Raw genomic sequence first — 18,389 nt, 5'->3', positions numbered from 1 at the left:
TGATTGAAATTAGCATGAGCTGCAAAGCTTGAAACAGAATCCTTTATACCAACCCAAAGACTTTACAAACTTAACTGGCTGGAACATCAATTGCAATAACCACTTTAAATTACAATTTATACAATAAAAAACATATAGAACAACATATAAGAATGTGTACATGAATACAAATAAAAATTTGCATCACCATCATAGGCTGTTGGTATAAATATTTAAATGTATAATGTTGCAATCTTTCTTACATTTTTTTTTGTTTTTCTATTCGGACGTGACTGTTACTAGCAATTTATAATATTTTATCTTTGACATTGCTAACTTATAAGATCGTGGCACATCTTTTCTTTATCATGGACTCTATCAACAGCAGCACCAACTCTAGCTTATTCCACCGAAGGAGAGATAACTGGTTCCTATTTGTTACGAATATATAAGTACAAAATTTGTACCAATCTTTGGCACGCTACCCCATACGGTAGATTATATGTAACTAAATGTGCACCCCAAATCAGGTATTGTTTTCATCATGTACCCACTTTGATAAATAAAGATAAAATATGATGAAGCAGCCATTATACCAAAAACAAATAATACATGGAACTCCTGATGGATCAGGGTTTTTGCCTTATCGTCATAATTAGCGCATTAACATCACAAATACTAACCATGTCATCATGTAAGATCTCCCAAGCAGCACATAGAAAAGTTTTGGTGACCCTAGAAATCAACATTATCCTAAAAAAAAAAAAAAAAAACCTCTAGAAATCAACATTTATGCCACCAACTGCTTCCTAACTAAAGACTAAATTATCTCCAAAACAAGTCCGCACCCCCAAATCAACCACTACACAGCTAATAGTTGACATCAATCCACTCACACCTCACCTCAGATAGGCATAACATACCAAAGAAAAGGGAGATACGAAGGAATACAAATTGAACAGAAAGGCGAGCGCTGGTTCCAGTCGGACACGTTCCCCGCGAACGGTGGCGGCATGACGGATATTAGTATACTACCACGCCGGACGACGCGCACGATAAAAGAAACCTGCGCACATCGTACCGCTCCCGCACCCATCATGCACACAGGGAATGGAAACACCAGCATGGGACGCCAATTACAAACGGACCAGATTTCTTTCGGTGGCAAAGCCGACGGCAGATTCATCTACCGCATATAAAAATTTATGAGGTCGTCTATGCAAAAATATCCACAGCAAAACAACACGCAGCATTCTACCTCCCTCGGTCTTTGCTAAATTCCCACTCCCTGCCCGCATTTTCCGCACTCTCGTGCCTCTCCCCCTGCCCGACCTGCCCGACGCTTTTTCCCCTGTCCCTGTTCTCTTCCGCGTTCCCCCACTCTTCTCCCCTTCCCTCCCCCTTTCTCTCTAAGCCAAGCCGTCGTTCTCTTTTCTTCCCTCACCGTCCAATGCTCGCTGACGCCGTTAACTCCCGCAGCTGCCCGCTCACTATTTCCCTCGCCTGAGCCCCCCAAGGGTCCCACCCACGCAGCCCGTCGGGCAGGGGACCGTGTCCAGTTCTCCACTCCACCACCACCTCCGTCTCCAAGCGAGTTCCAAAGCTCCCTCGGCGAGGAAGCCCCCTAGGGTTTTGGAGATTCCGAGGAGAAATCTCGAGCTCCCTGGCCGCTCTTCGATCTTGGTACCAGTCCAGCTCGTTCGATTCTCTCTTCTTGGTTTAGGGTTTCGAGCTCTGGATTCGTTGATTACTGTTCTGAAATGGTAATCTTGGTTTCCTGTAGCGGTTTTGATGTAGATTTGTTGAGAGATTTTTGGCGGAGAAGAGTTTGTAGGGGTGATCTCTAAAGAAGGAATCTATTTGGGAGAGAGGGCTTCGGGTTCCCTTTCTTGGATCTTGGATTTCGAGTTGGGATGAGATTTTGAGCGATGGGGTTGGGTCTCGAGGAGGTTAAATTGGAGGGATGGGGCAGCGTTGGGAAAGGGAAGGACAAGGGGAGTAAGAAGAAGAAGAAGAAGAGCGAGGCGAGGGAGGAGGAGACCGGATGTTGGATTAAGTTCAGATTGATAGTGAGTTGCATCTCGTCGAGATCCAAAGTGGACACATCTATCAGCAGTGCCAGCACTCATTGCGGTAATCTGCTGGCTCACCCCCATGATCTCTCTTCGATCTGGCTTTGCATGGTAGTTGTAGCGTCTTGTTATGGTTGCTGCTTTGTTAGTGTTTCTGATTCTTTTCTATTTTTAGATTAGATGCTTATGGTTTTATGGTTGTTGGTCACGAATGCTATGATTAAGTGCGAACAATTTGGACAGGTCCTTACTTTTTATCCTTCAAGGAGGTGTGCATGCCTGTTTCTATTTCTTGATCCTTGGATTGGTTGCCCTTTGGCTAACTAATTAACTTAGTATGTGACTGCTGAACTTGAGAGATTTAGTATCTTTCCACGTGTTTGTTGAAACAAATAGATTTTATGATGCCACATGGTTTTCATGCTGATTTACTTCTCACTGTGTATGAGCATTTGAAGTAATATGCATGTATTATAAATTGAAGATTGATGATGTGAGTTGACTTTTTGTGTGATGAAAAATTGGCAAGTTGGAGTGGTTGAACCGAATAGTTGGGGAAAATTAGGCAGTTCGGAGAGGAACTAACATTCTGATTGTGAGGACGTAAATAGTTCAATGGGTCATTGGAAATGCACTATCTTGCATTATAACAATGCCTTATCCCTCTGCAAATAATGCTAAGATCTCATTACATTGTCTTTGTGGTGGTTCCACCATTCTATTTATGGTATGGAATGTTTTGCTTTTAATAAATTAAAGTGAACTTAGGTTGGAAAGTTTCTGTTTTCAATTTTATTCAGGTTATGAGGTTTCTGTTTACAATTTTAGTTAAGTTATTAGCTTAATTTAACTTAAATTAATTCAGGTTATTAAGTACCTTGCAATTTTAGTCATTTTCTTCTTATTCTGGAATAATTCTTGGCATGTTCCTTGTGAAGATAATGGCGGGGGAGAAGTTTCAATGCCATGCGATATTTGTCAGTATTTTATATTGTTCATGCATTATTAATTGAAGTATTGAATGTAGGAATTTGCTTTCAACCAATTTACAAGGATGGGGTGGGGAAATTGTAGGGAATTGGCTGAAGATTAATAGGAATGTTCACAAGTTGAAGAAGAAACTGAAGATTATGGGGAGGAAGGCAATTTAGAGTTGGGATTGGAATGCATGATGAGGCTTTAGTTGTGGGAACAATATAAAACTTCATCTTCTACAAGTGTACATGTCTGTTTTTGTTGTATTGTTCTTTTCTGGTGTATGATGAGTTTACGTTTGATTTATTAGACGAACTCAATTGTGAAAATTTTCATTTACTGGTTAATCTGGGGCTCCCAGTTTCTGGTAATTTCAGCCATTTTCTTTTGTTCCTACAAATGCTTTTATTATATGTTTATAAAAATAAGGCAGAATAGAGGTTGCAAAGCAAGGAGGTTTCTTTCTGTTGCTTTATTTTTATTTTAGTATTGGAAGCATTTTCCATGCATTTTTAGATTGAAGTATGTGATAAGAGCGGTCTTCAACTGACATGTAAGGGAGAGGTAGGGAACTTGGAGGCTGATCAATTGAAGAGTTAGGGGAGAATAGGCAGTTTGGAGGGGAATGAGCTGGAGATTTTTATTGAACCTTTTTCAAGGTTGATTTTGAGAAATTGTGAATTTATCCATGGCAATGCTTCCATTCTTTTCAAAGTCACATGGTGAAATGCTTATCTTCTCATATGTGCTCATGCCTATTCTTATTGCATTTTCATTTTTCACTGTGGAATGTGTTGCCATTTGATGAATAAAATGAACTTTGTTCTGAAATATTTTGTTCACTGACTAGTTTGGAAATTCCATATATTGTGTTTCCTTTTGGGTCTAGATTTGCTTTATCATATGTTTGTTTAGAATAGAGGCAGAACAAGTCCGCCCCCCGCCTGGATGGCTGTCAGTTCAGCCGTTACGTTCTGTTTAAGGATTTGAACCATTTTGCATGCATTATAAAGTTATGTATTGGGATGTGGAAGTTCCATTAGATTGATGTGTAAGGGGGAGGTTGGAAGTCGGAAGGGGATCAGCTGAAGATTAGGGAGAAAGTAGGCAAGTTGGAGGACAATCTGAAGATTAGGCAGGAGAAAGGCCATTTGAAGATGATTTGGAAACTGAAGGTAATGCTTTGACTATCTGGTAATAATACTGGAAATGCTTATCTTGTCTTTGTGGTGCACAAGCTTATTCTTGTTGCTTTCTTTTTTTTTGGCATGTAATGAGTTGGCATATGGTTAATTAAATGAGCTTAACTTTCAAAAGTTTTTTCTGTGAACCGGCTAATTTGGGGGATTTTGGTATGTCGCGGTCTCAGTTGTGTCTTTTGGATAAGGATTTAGGTTCCGATGGGATGTCTCGCAGGATATCGAGACGGGAAACCATCCTATGGGACAAGGCCGTTCTATTGGGAAGGATCTCTCACGAGTGTGGAATACGGATTTTTCGTTCAAGATCGCTAACCCAGGTGACGATGTCGATACCGCAGCAGAAAGAAAAAAGAGAAATAAAAAGGACACAATCAAAGATAACGTGGATCAGTCTAAGGCTCACCTTTATGGGGCATATAAGTTTCACTATAAAAGAAAGAATAAATAAATACAAGAATAGATCATACTCTCTCAACTCTCATATGTCAATCTCTCTCGCAATAAGAAGCACTTAATCCTTACAATACTCTCAAACAATCCCTAAAGAAAGCCCTCTGCTGCTCTCCAAGATCCCTGGCTCGCTCTCTGTGCTCCTCAGCCCATTCATTTCCTCTCAAGCGCTCTTAGCCACTCCCTCGCTCCTAGGCTGTTGGGCTCCTTTTAAAGGTCTGAATTCGAGTCCAGATCGAAATCAGTCTTAACAGGACTCAAGAAACCCCATGGCCATTTGATCGCGCAAAAATCAGTTCGTGGACCGCGCATAGACCGTCCAGGCATGAATCGGGCCTTATCCGCTCACATCGCATGTCGTGCACTGATTAGCGCGCGCGTAAGCTACGATAATGGCTCCTAGACCGCGGCGGTCCACGCATGATGCGTGGACTGTGTTTCTCCCGTGGGTGTGTGCTTGGATCATGCGCTCGCGCGCATCTTCGGCTGTGCGCCCGATTGGGCCGTGCTCGTCCGCATGCCTGGGCTGTGCGCTGGGCGGGCTGTGTGTGCTGCAGCGGACCTGGCGGCCTGCAGGCCTGTCGTTTGCATCTGCGTGCCTGTGGAGCTGGGCTTTTTTTTCTTGAGCTGCTGTGGGTCGAATTCGAGGCATCAAAACTCAATAATCTCTATCTCGATTCGACATTTGGCCTCCATCTAACTTTGAGAGCTTCTGTATAATCTCGCCCCCATGTCTTATGGCATATGCCTGGCTGCTCATGGATGGACAAATATGGGAGTCGAGCTAGGCCGCTCGATCCCATCTCCGTAATATGTTGTGACCTGTCTGACTTGGGATTTGCTTGGAGTAGCCTCTTGTGGCAATAGGAACTTCACCTTACGACGTCACTTGTCATCCTCCCAAATCTCCCATCTCATGCCCAATCAATCTATGCCTAGAGCTCCACCTCGCTCTGAGCTCTCATTGGCTCTTGAAGCTCCACCTCGCTCTGAGCTCCTTATCAAGAGGTAATGTCCTTCATACCTTTTTCTTCATCACAATCCTACTGCCGCGTAAAAATTTTAGGATTCTATCCTCAACTCTTTATCTGTAGCTGTTCGAATCCAGTCTATCAAGTGAAATTAGATTTCTTCTGAAATTGAGTATGTATCGGATCTCGTCCAATTTTTTCACTGTTCCATCATGACTCTGTAAGCTGATAGTTTCAATACCCTTGATCGTACAGTTCAATCCATCCGGTAGATAAATAGTGTCTTCACTATGTTTTAGAGAGTCAAACAGCTCCTTTCTGTAACAAACATGATGTGAACATATAGAATCTAAAATTCACCGTAAGAAAGAAGTAGATACTTTATCTGTCGTTAGAAGAACATCATTACTATCTTTTGTATCACTATTTTGGACTGCTGTCGTCGCAGTAGCCTTCGTTCGATCTCTGAGCTATGGGCAATCTCTGATTCGATCTCCTAACTCATCACATCTGTAACATCTGATCTTGTTGTAGTCTTTTGGATCTGGACCATCCATCTTGTGATCCTCTGTCTCTTCATCTTCAGCCACCACCATCTTCAGTCACCATCATAGCCGAGTTGTCATCTGAACTCGAAGCTCGGTTCTTCCGTTTGAGAATCTTATTCTGAAGAAGTGCAGAAATAATCTCCTCCATCTTAATGGTGCTCTTTCCCACTAGAAGAGCAGTTACCAAAGACTTAAAAGAAGAAGAAAGCGACGATAGCAAGACCAACATCTTGGTCTTCTCCTCAACCTTCTCACCAATGCTGAGGAGATCGGTGAAGATTTTCTGAAAGTTGCTGAGATGTTTCTACATACTCTATCCCTCGCTTATCCACAGCTGGTAGAACTGCTTTCAGAGAAAGAGAGCGTTGGTGAGTGATTTCGCTATGTATATTTTCTCGAGCTTCATCCATATCGTCATCGGAAAAGTCTCACTAAGCACATGGATCACGATAGCAGATCGTACTCATCGTCTGTATCTGGAACCGTCTTCAGTCTTTCTCTTCCATGGTAGTCGGCTTCTCCTCGCACAAGAGAGCATCAATCAATCCTTACTGGATGAGCATATTTTTCACCCTCACCTGCTATAGGGAGAAATTGCTATTCCCATCAAATCGATTGATCTTTATCTTGATTGAGCTTGTTTTCTTTATCTTCTTCAACCTTGATCAACATCGCTGCAATCTGGACAACCACGTGCTCTGATACCACTTATTGGGAAGGATCCTTCACGAGTGTGGAATACGGATTTCTTGCTCAAGATTGCTAACCCAGATGATAATGTTGATATTGCAACAGGAAGAAGAGAAATAAAAAGGATAATAAAAAATAACGTGGATTAGTTCAAGGCTTATCTCTATGGGACATACAAGCTTCATTATGAAAGAAAGAACAAACAAATACAAGAGGAGATCATATCCTCTCAACTCTCATACATCAATCTTTCTCTCACAGCAAGAAGTACTCAACCCTAATAATACTCTCAAAAAATCCCTAAAGAAGGCCCTCTACTACTCTGCAAGATCCTTGGCTCGCTCTCTATGCTCAGCCCGTTCACTGCCTCTCGAGCGCTCTTTGCCGCTCCTCCTCACTCCCAAGCCGTCGGGCTCCTTTTAAAGGCTTGAATTCGAGTCCAGATCGAAATCATAGTCTTAACAGGACTTAAGAAACCCCGTGGCCAACTGATCGCGCAAAAATCAATTCGTGGACCGCACATGGACCAACCAGGCATGAATCGGGGCCTATTTGCTGGCGCCGCGTGTCATGCGCTCGTCCATGCATGTGCGAGCCACGATAAATGGCTCCTGGACCATGGCGGTCCACGCACGATGCATGGATCGTATTTCTCTCACGGGCGTGCGGTGGACCGCGTGTGGACCGTGTGGGCGCGTGCTTGCGCGTCTGGGCCATGTGCTGGGCGGGCTGCGCGCGCGGTAGCGGGCCTGGGCGCCCGCGGCCCATTGGCCTGCCGCCTGCGTCTGCGTGCCTGTGGAGCTGGGCTTCTTCTTGGGCTGCTGTAGGTCGAATTCAAGGCGGCAAAACTCAACATGTTCTGCTAACGTCCCAGCATCCAAATCGGAACATCTTGGGACATCCCCTATCCTAAGTATTGGGATGGGACGGGATGACGGCGCGTCTTGTTCCATGTAGGGATGGCAATCGGGTCGGGTCGGATCATAAATAGATCGGGTTAATGCGGGTCGGATCAGAAAATCGTCCATCCAAACTCGACCTGTTTATTAAACGGATCAAAAATTCAAATCTGAATCCGACCTGTTTATTAAATAGGTAACCCGATCCGATCTGTTTAATCCGTTTATTAAATATGTTAAATTAGGTTAAATAGATTAAACAGGTTAAACGGATTAAACAGATTAAACAGATCGGGTTAAATGGATCAGAAACAGGTTAAATAGGTTTTAAACAGGTTAAACGGATCTTAAATGAGTTAAACAGATTAAATAGGTCGGGTTAAATGGGTCAGAAATAGGTTAAACAGGTTAAATGGGTTATATGACTCAACCCGATCTGAATATTAAACGGGTTAAACGGATCAGATATCTAAAACCCAAATCTGACCCAATTATTAAACGGGTTAAATGGGTTGATCCGTTTATGATCCAAACCCTTTAGCCTAAACCCAAACCTGTTTACGACGGATGAACACGGGTCGGGTTGGCGAGTTGGGTCATATTTTGCCAGCCCTAGTTCCATGGAAAAACTAGAACAGCCATGTCCCATGGGATTTAAAACCTTTTTGGTGTGGAATGCATCTATTAATTACGGCAAAACATAAGTTAACAGTCATGTGGTCTTAGCTAGGGATGGCAATGGGTTGGGTTGGCTAATATTCGTACCCACCATGAAATAAAAAGTCTCATAACCATACGTGCCCCATACCCGCCTTAGGTCGGATCTGGTTGGGTCAAGTAGTGGTACGAGTCGGATGAGAAACTCATCATGCAAACATTATAAAGTAATTGTAACTTTGAAAGGAAAAATTTAGATTAAGGTTATATTGGGTCGAGTTTGGGATAGGGCATACCATTATTCATACCAGACCTGAATCCATTTTGGGTATTTTATCTAGAACCCATATTTGTTCTGGATTTTAATCAGGTCGGATAAAACCCACCCATTCAGGTCGGGGCGGGTCAGATTGGGTATCCAATGGGTTGATTAAAATTGCCCCTAGGACTCGGCCTCATTCTTCATATTCTGTTGAAGGATGAATAATTCCATGCGCATTATAAATAGAAGTATTGGATGTAGGAGTCACATTACGCCAATGCATGATGATGAGGCAGGGAAGATGTGAGAAGATTAGCTGCTGATTTGTGGGGGTGCTATGTAGTTTGTGCAGGAAGTGGGTATGCGCACACATGGTTGACATGGGAAGAGGAGTCATGATGACAGGGAGCTGAGTTTGCCTCTCACAAGGGGGGCCTTATCTCTTTCTGCATGAAGAGTGCATTATTAGGTATACAGATGTTGGTTTTGGAGAATCATAGCACTTGCTGCTTTGTCATATATTACAATGAGGTTAGGATCTTGTTTCCAGCTCTCTCATTTTGAGGCAAGAGAACATTTTCAGGGTTCTAATTTGATCGATGGTCAGATGCTATGTATCTTTATCCTTGTATAATCAAATGATGTCCAAGTCTTCCCACATGTCTATGAAGGAAAATCAGGCAAGTAAGATATGGGCTGACAATTCAAAGAAGACTCTTGATCAAGACTATCTTGTTTGATAAAAGAGTAATATTATATGCAGAGGTAATAAAGCATGGGTCTTGTGAGCATGGATTGATAGCAATGAGATATTGCATATAGACAGTAAACCTTCATTAATTTTTATATTAACAAGAAAATCTGCTTTTGAATATTAGATGATCAGTCTGTGCTTCCATAATGAAAGTTGGAAATGGCATTGGCTAGCCCCCTGTTAATTGCCTTCCGCTTACTCTTGTATTGACGAGGAAGAATGTATTTGAGGCAACCTGAGTTATTGTTGGTTAAGTCTTTATTGTTTAGAACATTTTCTTGAGGGCTTGCTGGTGGTGCACTTAGTCTCATGGAGTCAAGAACTGGCTGATACTTGTTAAACAACCAGTACATAAAAGTACAGCCATAACCTGCTTGTTTTAACCCATTAACATATGGATAAATCTTGGAAATAACTTGTCTGTTTAGCTTGAAACTGGCTGAGCTCTAGGGTGAACCAGTGGTAGGCCTGAGATGAACCACTTTGGGCCTTTACACTGAAGAAGCATGCTCTCATTTAAACTTTTGTCAGTCTAACATCAAAAGAATAAAAAAGGAGAATGGTGCAGGAAAAAAGGAAAAGGAAAAATGAAAAAGAAAACTAATTAAAGCCAAGGTCTCATACCAACACAAAAAGCTCGAGGCCCACCGGTCCAATCTAATGTATGAATGTTGAACCTCAAGCCTAGTTCAACATTAAATTGGGAGAGCCCATGCTTGAGCCAACTAACTGGAGTAAATCAGGCTGATTCAGGTCTGCCTAACCCAACCAAATAAGGCTTGACCTAACCTAGCCTCTAATTACTAAGAGAAGGTGGAAGAAGAAGAGGCATCACAAAAGACAGTGGCAGAGAATGTGGGGTAGGGGTGTTCAGTGGAGGTGGTGGAGGCTTCATGTTGAAGGTGGTGATGGTGGTGGATGGGTTTTTATTTTTCTTGGGGGAGGTTTTTTTTCCTTTTTTTTTTCTGTTGGGGTGGGGTTTTTGTTGGGGTGGGGGGGTGGGGGGGTTTGTGGGGGAGGAGTGTGATAGGGAGTCTAGGTCAGGTACATGGAATGGGGGCATGTCATGGCATTGAGATAGAGGAGAAACCTAGGGGTTGTCTCCCATCCCCCACCCCCTTTCCCCGCTTTTTCCAATTTTATAAAATTGTAATATATAAAATATATAATATTGTTTTTGATATAAATTAATTATATACTATACTTTGTTGAGCCAGGTTGAACTGGGTTAAAAAAATGCCAAGCATGAGCTCAACCTGATTTTTGTCGGGCCAAAAAGATTGAGACCCAACTCAACCCAACATGCCAAAAACCCCAATCCAAGCCTGATAAAAGCCAAGTCAGGCCGGACCAGGCCAGGTGGGCCAAGCGTCCTTTGCATAGGTCTAATTATATATAAGACAAATTTGGCTAGAAATTTACGCTCGAGGTCATTGGTCTTACCTTCTTGAGTACACGTTTCTTTTACTTAAGACTCTCCTTCACGTTTGTTCTCTGAGAAATGATCGAGAAGGCTAATAAAGTACATAGACTAAAATATGGAGTATATTTATCAAATCTACTTCAATGAGTCATGATTGATGGGATTATAGTCATCCATAAATGCTTCTTCTATTGAATGAAGCATGTGCATGGCACATGCCCATAGTTATATACTTGAAATGTATTTATTATCTATGTAGGATGTTGCTTCATAAAACATGGATTCATTTGCAATCTTATGAACCATGATGTAATGTATGGCTTAAAGGTTTTTTTGTATTTTCTTTATTGAATCATGCAATTTTATTTTAGAATAATCATTATATGCAAAAAATTCTTTTGATATTTTTATTGTAATCATTGTTTAAAATAGCCATGCATCTGTTTGATATTAAAAGCCCTTTTAAGAAGTCTTTATTTTTCACATTTACCTTTTTTTATAATTATTTATTTAAAATATTAATGGACAAGCTCAAATTTGATTCATCAGTTACCAACCAGTTCCATTAAGACACCTGCAGTTTTAGAAACCTTGCTCTTTCACAATACTCTTCTGTAGCATGGATCAAGATCCTTCTTGATGGCAAGTGTATTTCTGATGGATTATTTTTGTCAATACATTATATTTAGAATGACTTTTCATAGTATAGAGCTGTCCTTTTATTTTTTACTCCCTTAAAAATTGGAAAATTTAAACCACTCTATGGAGCCATGAGTCAAGAGAAATTGGGCATTGGAGTTCAATGGTAAAAGGTCCCTGTTTCCTTCTCTTTTTCACTCTTTGTATTGAACTCATGCTGTAGTTAATGCCTTCCTCCAACACCCCCCCCCACCACAAATGAAAAAAGAAAAAAAGGAAAAAGAAAAAGAAAACAAAAAAAGAGCTCTTTCTTCTCTTCTGTATGGTGCAAAACTATTAATTTAAGCATGCACATATGTTGGGGATTATGTTAGCTGTACCAAACTGTTGTGCTTTGGAGGTTGTAGATTTGGATGCTTTGACACTCCAGTTCAGTGCTGAATGTCAGTGTCTTTTTCTTATATCAGTCATCCAGCTTGATTAACTCATGTCTCAGGTGCAAGTCGCTTCTTCTTCAGTGTTTCCATTGACATGCATGCTTAGCTTCTGTGAGTTCTGTACAGTAGGGAGGTTATTTTTGCTATAGCTTTTCAGTATCTTCTAACAGCTGTTTAATTACTGTTATCATGGATGTGCCAGCAGAAAGTAAATCCACAAATGATGGTAGCAGAGACCAACCAGCTGCACCAGTAGTCTCTGGTTCCACCACCACTAGTAATGCTGAAAGCAATTCATCTACTTCTAAAGTAGGTGAAGAATTAAAAGTTGCATCTCAGTTGCGGAAGTTCACTTTCTATGAGCTCAAGTCTGCGACAAGAAACTTTAGACCAGAGAGCCTTCTGGGAGAGGGAGGTTTTGGTTGTGTATTCAAAGGATGGATTGAGGAGAATGGAACTGCTCCTGTGAAACCTGGTACAGGGCTAACCGTTGCCGTCAAAACACTCAACCATGACGGACTTCAAGGGCATAAAGAATGGCTGGTATAATGTCTTCTGAGTCCAATCTTGAGTTCTTCAATAATGAATAATGGGCATTTATCCCTTTCAAAGTTCTCATTAGACATGTTTGTTATTAATGTCTTTGCAGGCAGAAGTTAATTATCTAGGCGAGCTTCAACATCCAAATTTAGTAAAGTTGATTGGTTACTGTATTGAAGATGATCAAAGACTGCTGGTATATGAGTTTATGCCTCGAGGAAGTCTTGAAAACCATCTTTTCAGAAGTATGTGACTGCCCCATTAGCTCTGTTTGATATTGTTTCTAGTAGGTACCATGTTAGTTATCTATGAAAAGCCATGTCAAAAAATTCAAAAATGGCTAACTTGCCCGGTTATGAGCCTTTAAAATTTGATTGTTGTATTATTTTTTGATTCTTATGTGTTACCTTAAGGAAAAGCTGTTTTCTTTTCCTTAAAAGTGCTTAATAGAAGTTGTGCATTAGAGTTGCAGCAACTGGTTGCTTTTAGTTACAATGTAGTCTGTATTAAGGTTTACTAATATTTTGTTTAAGATGTCTTCACTAGTGCTGGTTTATGATCTTTAATAATGGAATCTGCCAAAAACTTATTCAGTTACTGGTATAATGTAATTTAAACTTTTAATGTTGGGGATTGACCAGAAAGAAATATGTAGACCCGTGATTAAAAAATTGATGCTAATGTGCTGTCTCTAGTATCCAGATTTGTTATGTTTATTTCAGCTCAAAATCAGCAGTTAGCTAAGACCAATTTTTAAGATTTTGATGCTGTAGCTAAAACTGAATCATAAAATGTCATATGATATGGTACCATACTTATTTCTTTGGCAGGGGGATAACACAGGCACAACGAGATTATGACCATGCAAACTGAAGCGCAAATCCATTTAAGTTCTTGTGCATTGCCAGCCTTGCATCCTTTTCTTCATTATAATTTGATAAAATTCCATCGGTCATAAGATGGGTACCATCTTGCTACCCTTCAAAATAATTTGACTCTTCATCTCCATGAACATTGTTAGATTTTATCATATGTTCACTTCTCATTCTTTGCATTGAAGCTGCAACCTTTTTATGATGAGCCACAAGAGAGTGTCCCCATCCTATACATGAAAGATATTCATTCTTTGCTGCTACCCTGTCATAGTTTCAACTGTGGCAATCCTTTTTATTTTCCCTATTTAGGATCTACTTGTGCCCTTCATAAAAGATAGCGGGATAAGTTCTAGCTTTTGACATCTGCATGAAACTCCTTTTAAGGCTTTATCCCTTTTTTGCTCTTCCTAAGACCATGATAAACCTTTTTTATGCCAAGAATTTATTTTCTCACTTTAATTGTTATTTACTGCTCTGTCAGGCTTGTGGAACTTTACAATGGCCTTTATTTGCACTATCAGTCTTAGGTTTATATCTTAATTTGTTGTTGTTGCTGTTGTCGCAGTTGAAATGATGAGTGAACTATTGCCTTTTGTCAATATCTAATCCCTCCTCTTGTCTATGCTTTATGCAACAGGGTCCCTGCCTCTCCCATGGCCCATACGAATGAAGATTGCTCTGGGTGCTGCGAGGGGCCTTGCTTTTCTTCATGAGGAAGCGGAAAAACCAGTGATATATCGTGACTTTAAAACATCCAACATTCTATTAGATGCGGTATGTAACAAGTGTTGTATCTTTCTTTCATCTTTTAATATGATTATTTATGAGAATGTGCTCTTCTAGGACTATAATGCAAAGCTTTCAGACTTTGGGCTTGCTAAGGATGGTCCTGAGGGTGATAAAACTCATGTGTCAACACGAGTGATGGGCACATATGGATACGCAGCTCCAGAATATGTAATGACAGGTGAGTCGTCATTGCATTGTTACTGACTTTTGTTAATACCACTCTGAACTTTATGTCATTTGCCTTTTTCTTTTTAAGATTTTACTGCATTATGTATTAAAATTATCAGAGCAGGCTAATTGACATATGCTGCAATATAATATCCTATTATGCTCGATTACATCTTGCCTCTATTTTTTTTTAAGTTTTCTCAAGTCTTCAAGTTCTGTATGCTTTCAATAAAGTTGCTTTGATCTCATGCTTTGGTAAGGCATGGTTTTCTTCGCATTCAATTTACCAATTGCATACTCTATTGATTGCTTACATGATTCATTTAATGTACCAAAAGGAAAAAGCGGATTAACCAGAAGGGTATCAGGAAATAGAAGACTACATTCTATATTCATGTTGATGCCATTTAATTTACCAAAGAATATACCATACTGATTACCTACATGATTCATTTAATGTACCAAAAGTAAGATTTAATTCTTTGTGGAATATCAGCAAATAGCAGACTGCGTGATACATTCATGTTCCTGCTATTATTGTTTTCTGATTGCTGCATTAGAGTGTTAGATTTTGCGTTGCTTACATCCCATCCTTCGGTTTGTTGGGCAATATTGTCATTGTCTGTAACAATCCAGAGGAATATCATTTGAATATTTTCTTGTCTCGTGATACTTAAAGCGATTTCATGGCTTCCATTGAACTTTGTGGAAATTAAAGCATTGTGTCAGTGGGCAAGCTTGTAACTTACATACACAATGAATTGCTTAACCAATCCTAGTTTCTGTCATAGTTTCTTGTCAGAGACATGGTTTTGTTTTTCTGTCTAGGACATGGTAGTTATGTTGGAGAGAAATTTGCGGTGTGAAAAGGGAGAGAAAATTTTCAGTTGTCAGTGATTTTAGACTTGCACTTGCATTCCACTTTTGGATCTCCCTATTTCTATGTATTCAAGATGCTTATAGTGTTTTTATTAATCTGAAAAATTCAAGCAACTTACATTAGTAATGGGCTGATGGTGCTGTTAAATTTCAAACGAGAAATTCAAAATATATAGGTCAGAATTGTTTTTGCAGGTGAAGTATATTAATAGTGCAAGAAATACTGTCTTGACTTTTATAGCTAAATGGATGTGGCTGGTAGTTGGTAAGTATTGGTATTGGAGTAGAATTGCTGCAGAATATGAGGTAGATGAGGGCCGGAAAGTTAGTGAAGTTTCATCTTTGTATGTTCTTAAGATTGAGTGATTGGAGAGAGTTCCATTACTAGTAATCGTGATAAAATGCTATCTTTGGTGGGACCATTAGGTGGAAACCCCAACTTGTTCTATCTATGAGTGTAGTCTCAAATTTTGTGGTGCTGTCAATGATTCTTCTTGCAAAGCTAATGTAAGCATTATTGGAGGCTAGACACTTCAAAAGCTTAGTGGGGTATCGAAAGGGGTTCTGCCAAGGAAAGCTCTTTAGATTTTAGAAAATGGAGAGAATGTTCAGGTGGGCATGCAACTCTATTTGCAGTTTGCTCTTGCCAGTGGTTATTGGTTCACGGAGCTCAACAGTGATCCTGTTCTATTTTTTGGCTTGCAGTTTACTTTCTGATTTTTTTGTCAACTTACATGTGCCTAACATTATTTTTCCAGGACATCTGACATCAAAGAGTGATGTCTACAGTTTTGGGGTTGTGCTACTTGAAATGATGACTGGGCGAAGGTCCATGGACAAAAACCGACCAAATGGTGAGCACAACCTGGTGGAGTGGGCACGCCCCCATCTAGGAGAAAGACGACGCTTCTTCAGACTTATAGATCCTCGTCTAGATGGCAACTTCTCAATCAAAGGCGCCCTGAAAGCTGCCCAGCTGGCACATGCCTGTCTCAGTCGTGATCCCAAGTCCAGGCCCTTAATGAGTGAAGTAGTGGAAGTGCTCAAACCATTAATAAACCTTAAAGACATGGCAAGCTCTTCGTACTTCTTTCAGTCAATGCAAGCAGAACGTGCTGCAGCAAACAGCAATAACCAGACTGGAAGAAATGGTTTGAAATCACAGGCTTCGTTTCCAAGAAATGGGCACCAGCCTGTAAGAAGTCTTTCTAATGGTTCACATCCTTCTCCATACCGTCAGTCGCCAAAGCCCAATGACAAACAACCATGAGCGCATATATTCCTGTAAGTTATTCCAAGGAATTGGAGATCTTGAATGGTGAGAAGTATGCAGGACTCTGGTGATCTCTGTGTTGTATATCTGGTGATAGGAAGTCTGAGGGCTCCTGTGGATAAAGGTTGATGGAGGTGTGTGGGGCTGGGGTCAACCTTTGTTGGTCACAACTTACCTGAAAAGAATGACTCTGAAGATATTTATAATTTGATGCTACCATTGTCTTTTGCCTTGTTAAAGTAATTGTGGTTGCTTGATATAGTCAATTGAGTTGAAGAAGGTTTTACAGGGTTATCAGGTTTGTTCTCGGGGCTTGAACAGTTTGTGAATGATTCTTACTGAAGGATCATGGGGAATGTTCCTATTTTTTCCCCATTTCTTTTCTTTTTTTTCTTTTTTTAAAGCCTGTCTGTAATTTTATGTCGAGCTTAAAGTGATAGATCGTCAGTTATACTTTACTTTCCACATACTTAGACGAGTTGGTCCACAAGCATAATGTTGGGGAAAAAAAAATGATTATTTGGTAGTTTGTAATAGTTCTGTGGTCGGGTAGATACTGAACTAAATGGCATTGCGTTTGTTGGGGCCTTAGACCTTTCTAAGGCCACCGGAGCTTTCCTAGCTGTTAAGGTCGTGTTGCTGAATGGCTGATAAAAGATCAGGTTGGATGGTCCGTGCAATCTGGATGGTCTACTTAGATTCTTGTTTTTGCAAAGAATGGTACCAGAAAACATGCAAACAACCTGGCTTGGTCCTTTACCAAAAAAAAAAAAAAACTGGCTTTGTCTGTTAATAAGCTAAATCATCGTCTCGATGTCTCGATGTCAGTTTCAAGCATTCAATGCGGCTGCTGAGATGTATGAATGGTCTATTGGAGTGACTACGTACTCTAGGTTGGAATTGCATTCATACATTTAAAGTTAATGGAAAATCTTTAATTACAGTAATTCAAACGACATCATATTTGATAAGTATCATTTATACATGTACATACACTTTAGAGGTCCTGCATAGATGGTTCCAGGTATATAAAAAAAAAAATTTAGAGATTATAGATCATATTTCATGGCTGGGATCATTGATGCGGAATTGTCATTGTTTGATCTACATCCGTTCGAATTTGGATCCACGTAAGTGTAGCCATCTCCTTTTCTAACATTGTTGCTCCAATTGATAGATTCTTGTTTCTTCTGACGCTATTAGTGCACATGCATTACATCTAGTGTTATTTTGATGTTGGAACAAATTTGTGAATGCTGAACAGGTTGGAGTTCTTTTATTTTATGCATTATGTTGGGCGGGATGAAGATATATAGAATTTTGGCAAACGATGCATCTATTTCTCGAAAGAGCTCAGGCAAAGCAGTTTTTGCACAGGAAAAATGTCTGATGCAAAAAAAAAAAAAAAAAGAAAAAAAAAAAGAAAAAGAAAGAAACTCCTCATACGAATTACATTAATGCTCCAAAGTTTCTATTTTTTCTTGTATCCATGATAGACATGTTGGTACTCACCATCCTTTCATGTATGTGGCCTTTAAGTATCATATGGTTTGTTGTGGACAAGGGGTCCATGGGCCTGGTATGTGAGGGATAGATCATGAGTCTCATAATTTTGTTGGATTTTAATCTAAAAGACATTTCATATGGGAAGAGCGGTCATGTACAGATGAGAGACTCATAGTCGCAGGTTAGGGATTTGTATGGGCCACCAATATTGTGACCGAGGGTTCATGATCCGGTACATGAGATATTATCTATTTTGATTTATGGGCTTCATGGTTTTGTATCTCTAGATTCCAATCCAAAAGGCGTTTCATATGGGAAGGATAATCGTTATCCGTATTGTTGAGTATAAAATACTTCTAGCCGAAGTTTGTAAAATACCGACCTTTCCAGGACTTTTCCGG

The 18,389-nt window shown here is 40.2% G+C and overlaps 1 protein-coding gene across 4 annotated transcripts; it reads left to right on the top strand.

Moving 5' to 3' along the window:
- The first annotated feature begins 1,283 nt into the window (after positions 1-1,283).
- LOC105052605 (serine/threonine-protein kinase PBL34) lies at positions 1,284-16,721 on the top strand. 4 transcript variants are annotated; one of them, XM_019853543.3, is made up of 7 exons: positions 1,285-1,662; positions 1,763-2,112; positions 12,161-12,501; positions 12,608-12,743; positions 14,011-14,147; positions 14,217-14,340; positions 15,968-16,721. In XM_019853543.3, exons 2-7 carry the CDS (start codon positions 1,908-1,910, stop codon positions 16,477-16,479), a joined length of 1,455 nt encoding a protein of 484 aa, XP_019709102.1. In that variant the 5' UTR covers positions 1,285-1,662; positions 1,763-1,907; the 3' UTR covers positions 16,480-16,721. The 4 variants fall into 4 exon arrangements, with proteins under 4 accessions (XP_029118931.1, XP_019709102.1, XP_010931889.1 ...); XM_029263105.2 differs by lacking the exons at positions 1,285-1,662; positions 1,763-2,112 and adding exons at positions 4,089-4,201; positions 12,018-12,069; XM_029263098.2 differs by having other exon boundaries at positions 1,284-2,112.
- Positions 16,722-18,389: the final 1,668 nt, after the last annotated feature.

The sequence above is a fragment of the Elaeis guineensis genome, chromosome 2 (assembly GCF_000442705.2).
Source record: "Elaeis guineensis isolate ETL-2024a chromosome 2, EG11, whole genome shotgun sequence".
In the NCBI taxonomy this organism is placed as follows: domain Eukaryota; kingdom Viridiplantae; phylum Streptophyta; class Magnoliopsida; order Arecales; family Arecaceae; genus Elaeis; species Elaeis guineensis.
Note: the sequence above shows the minus strand (reverse complement) of the source record. Positions and strands in the feature narration are given on the sequence as shown.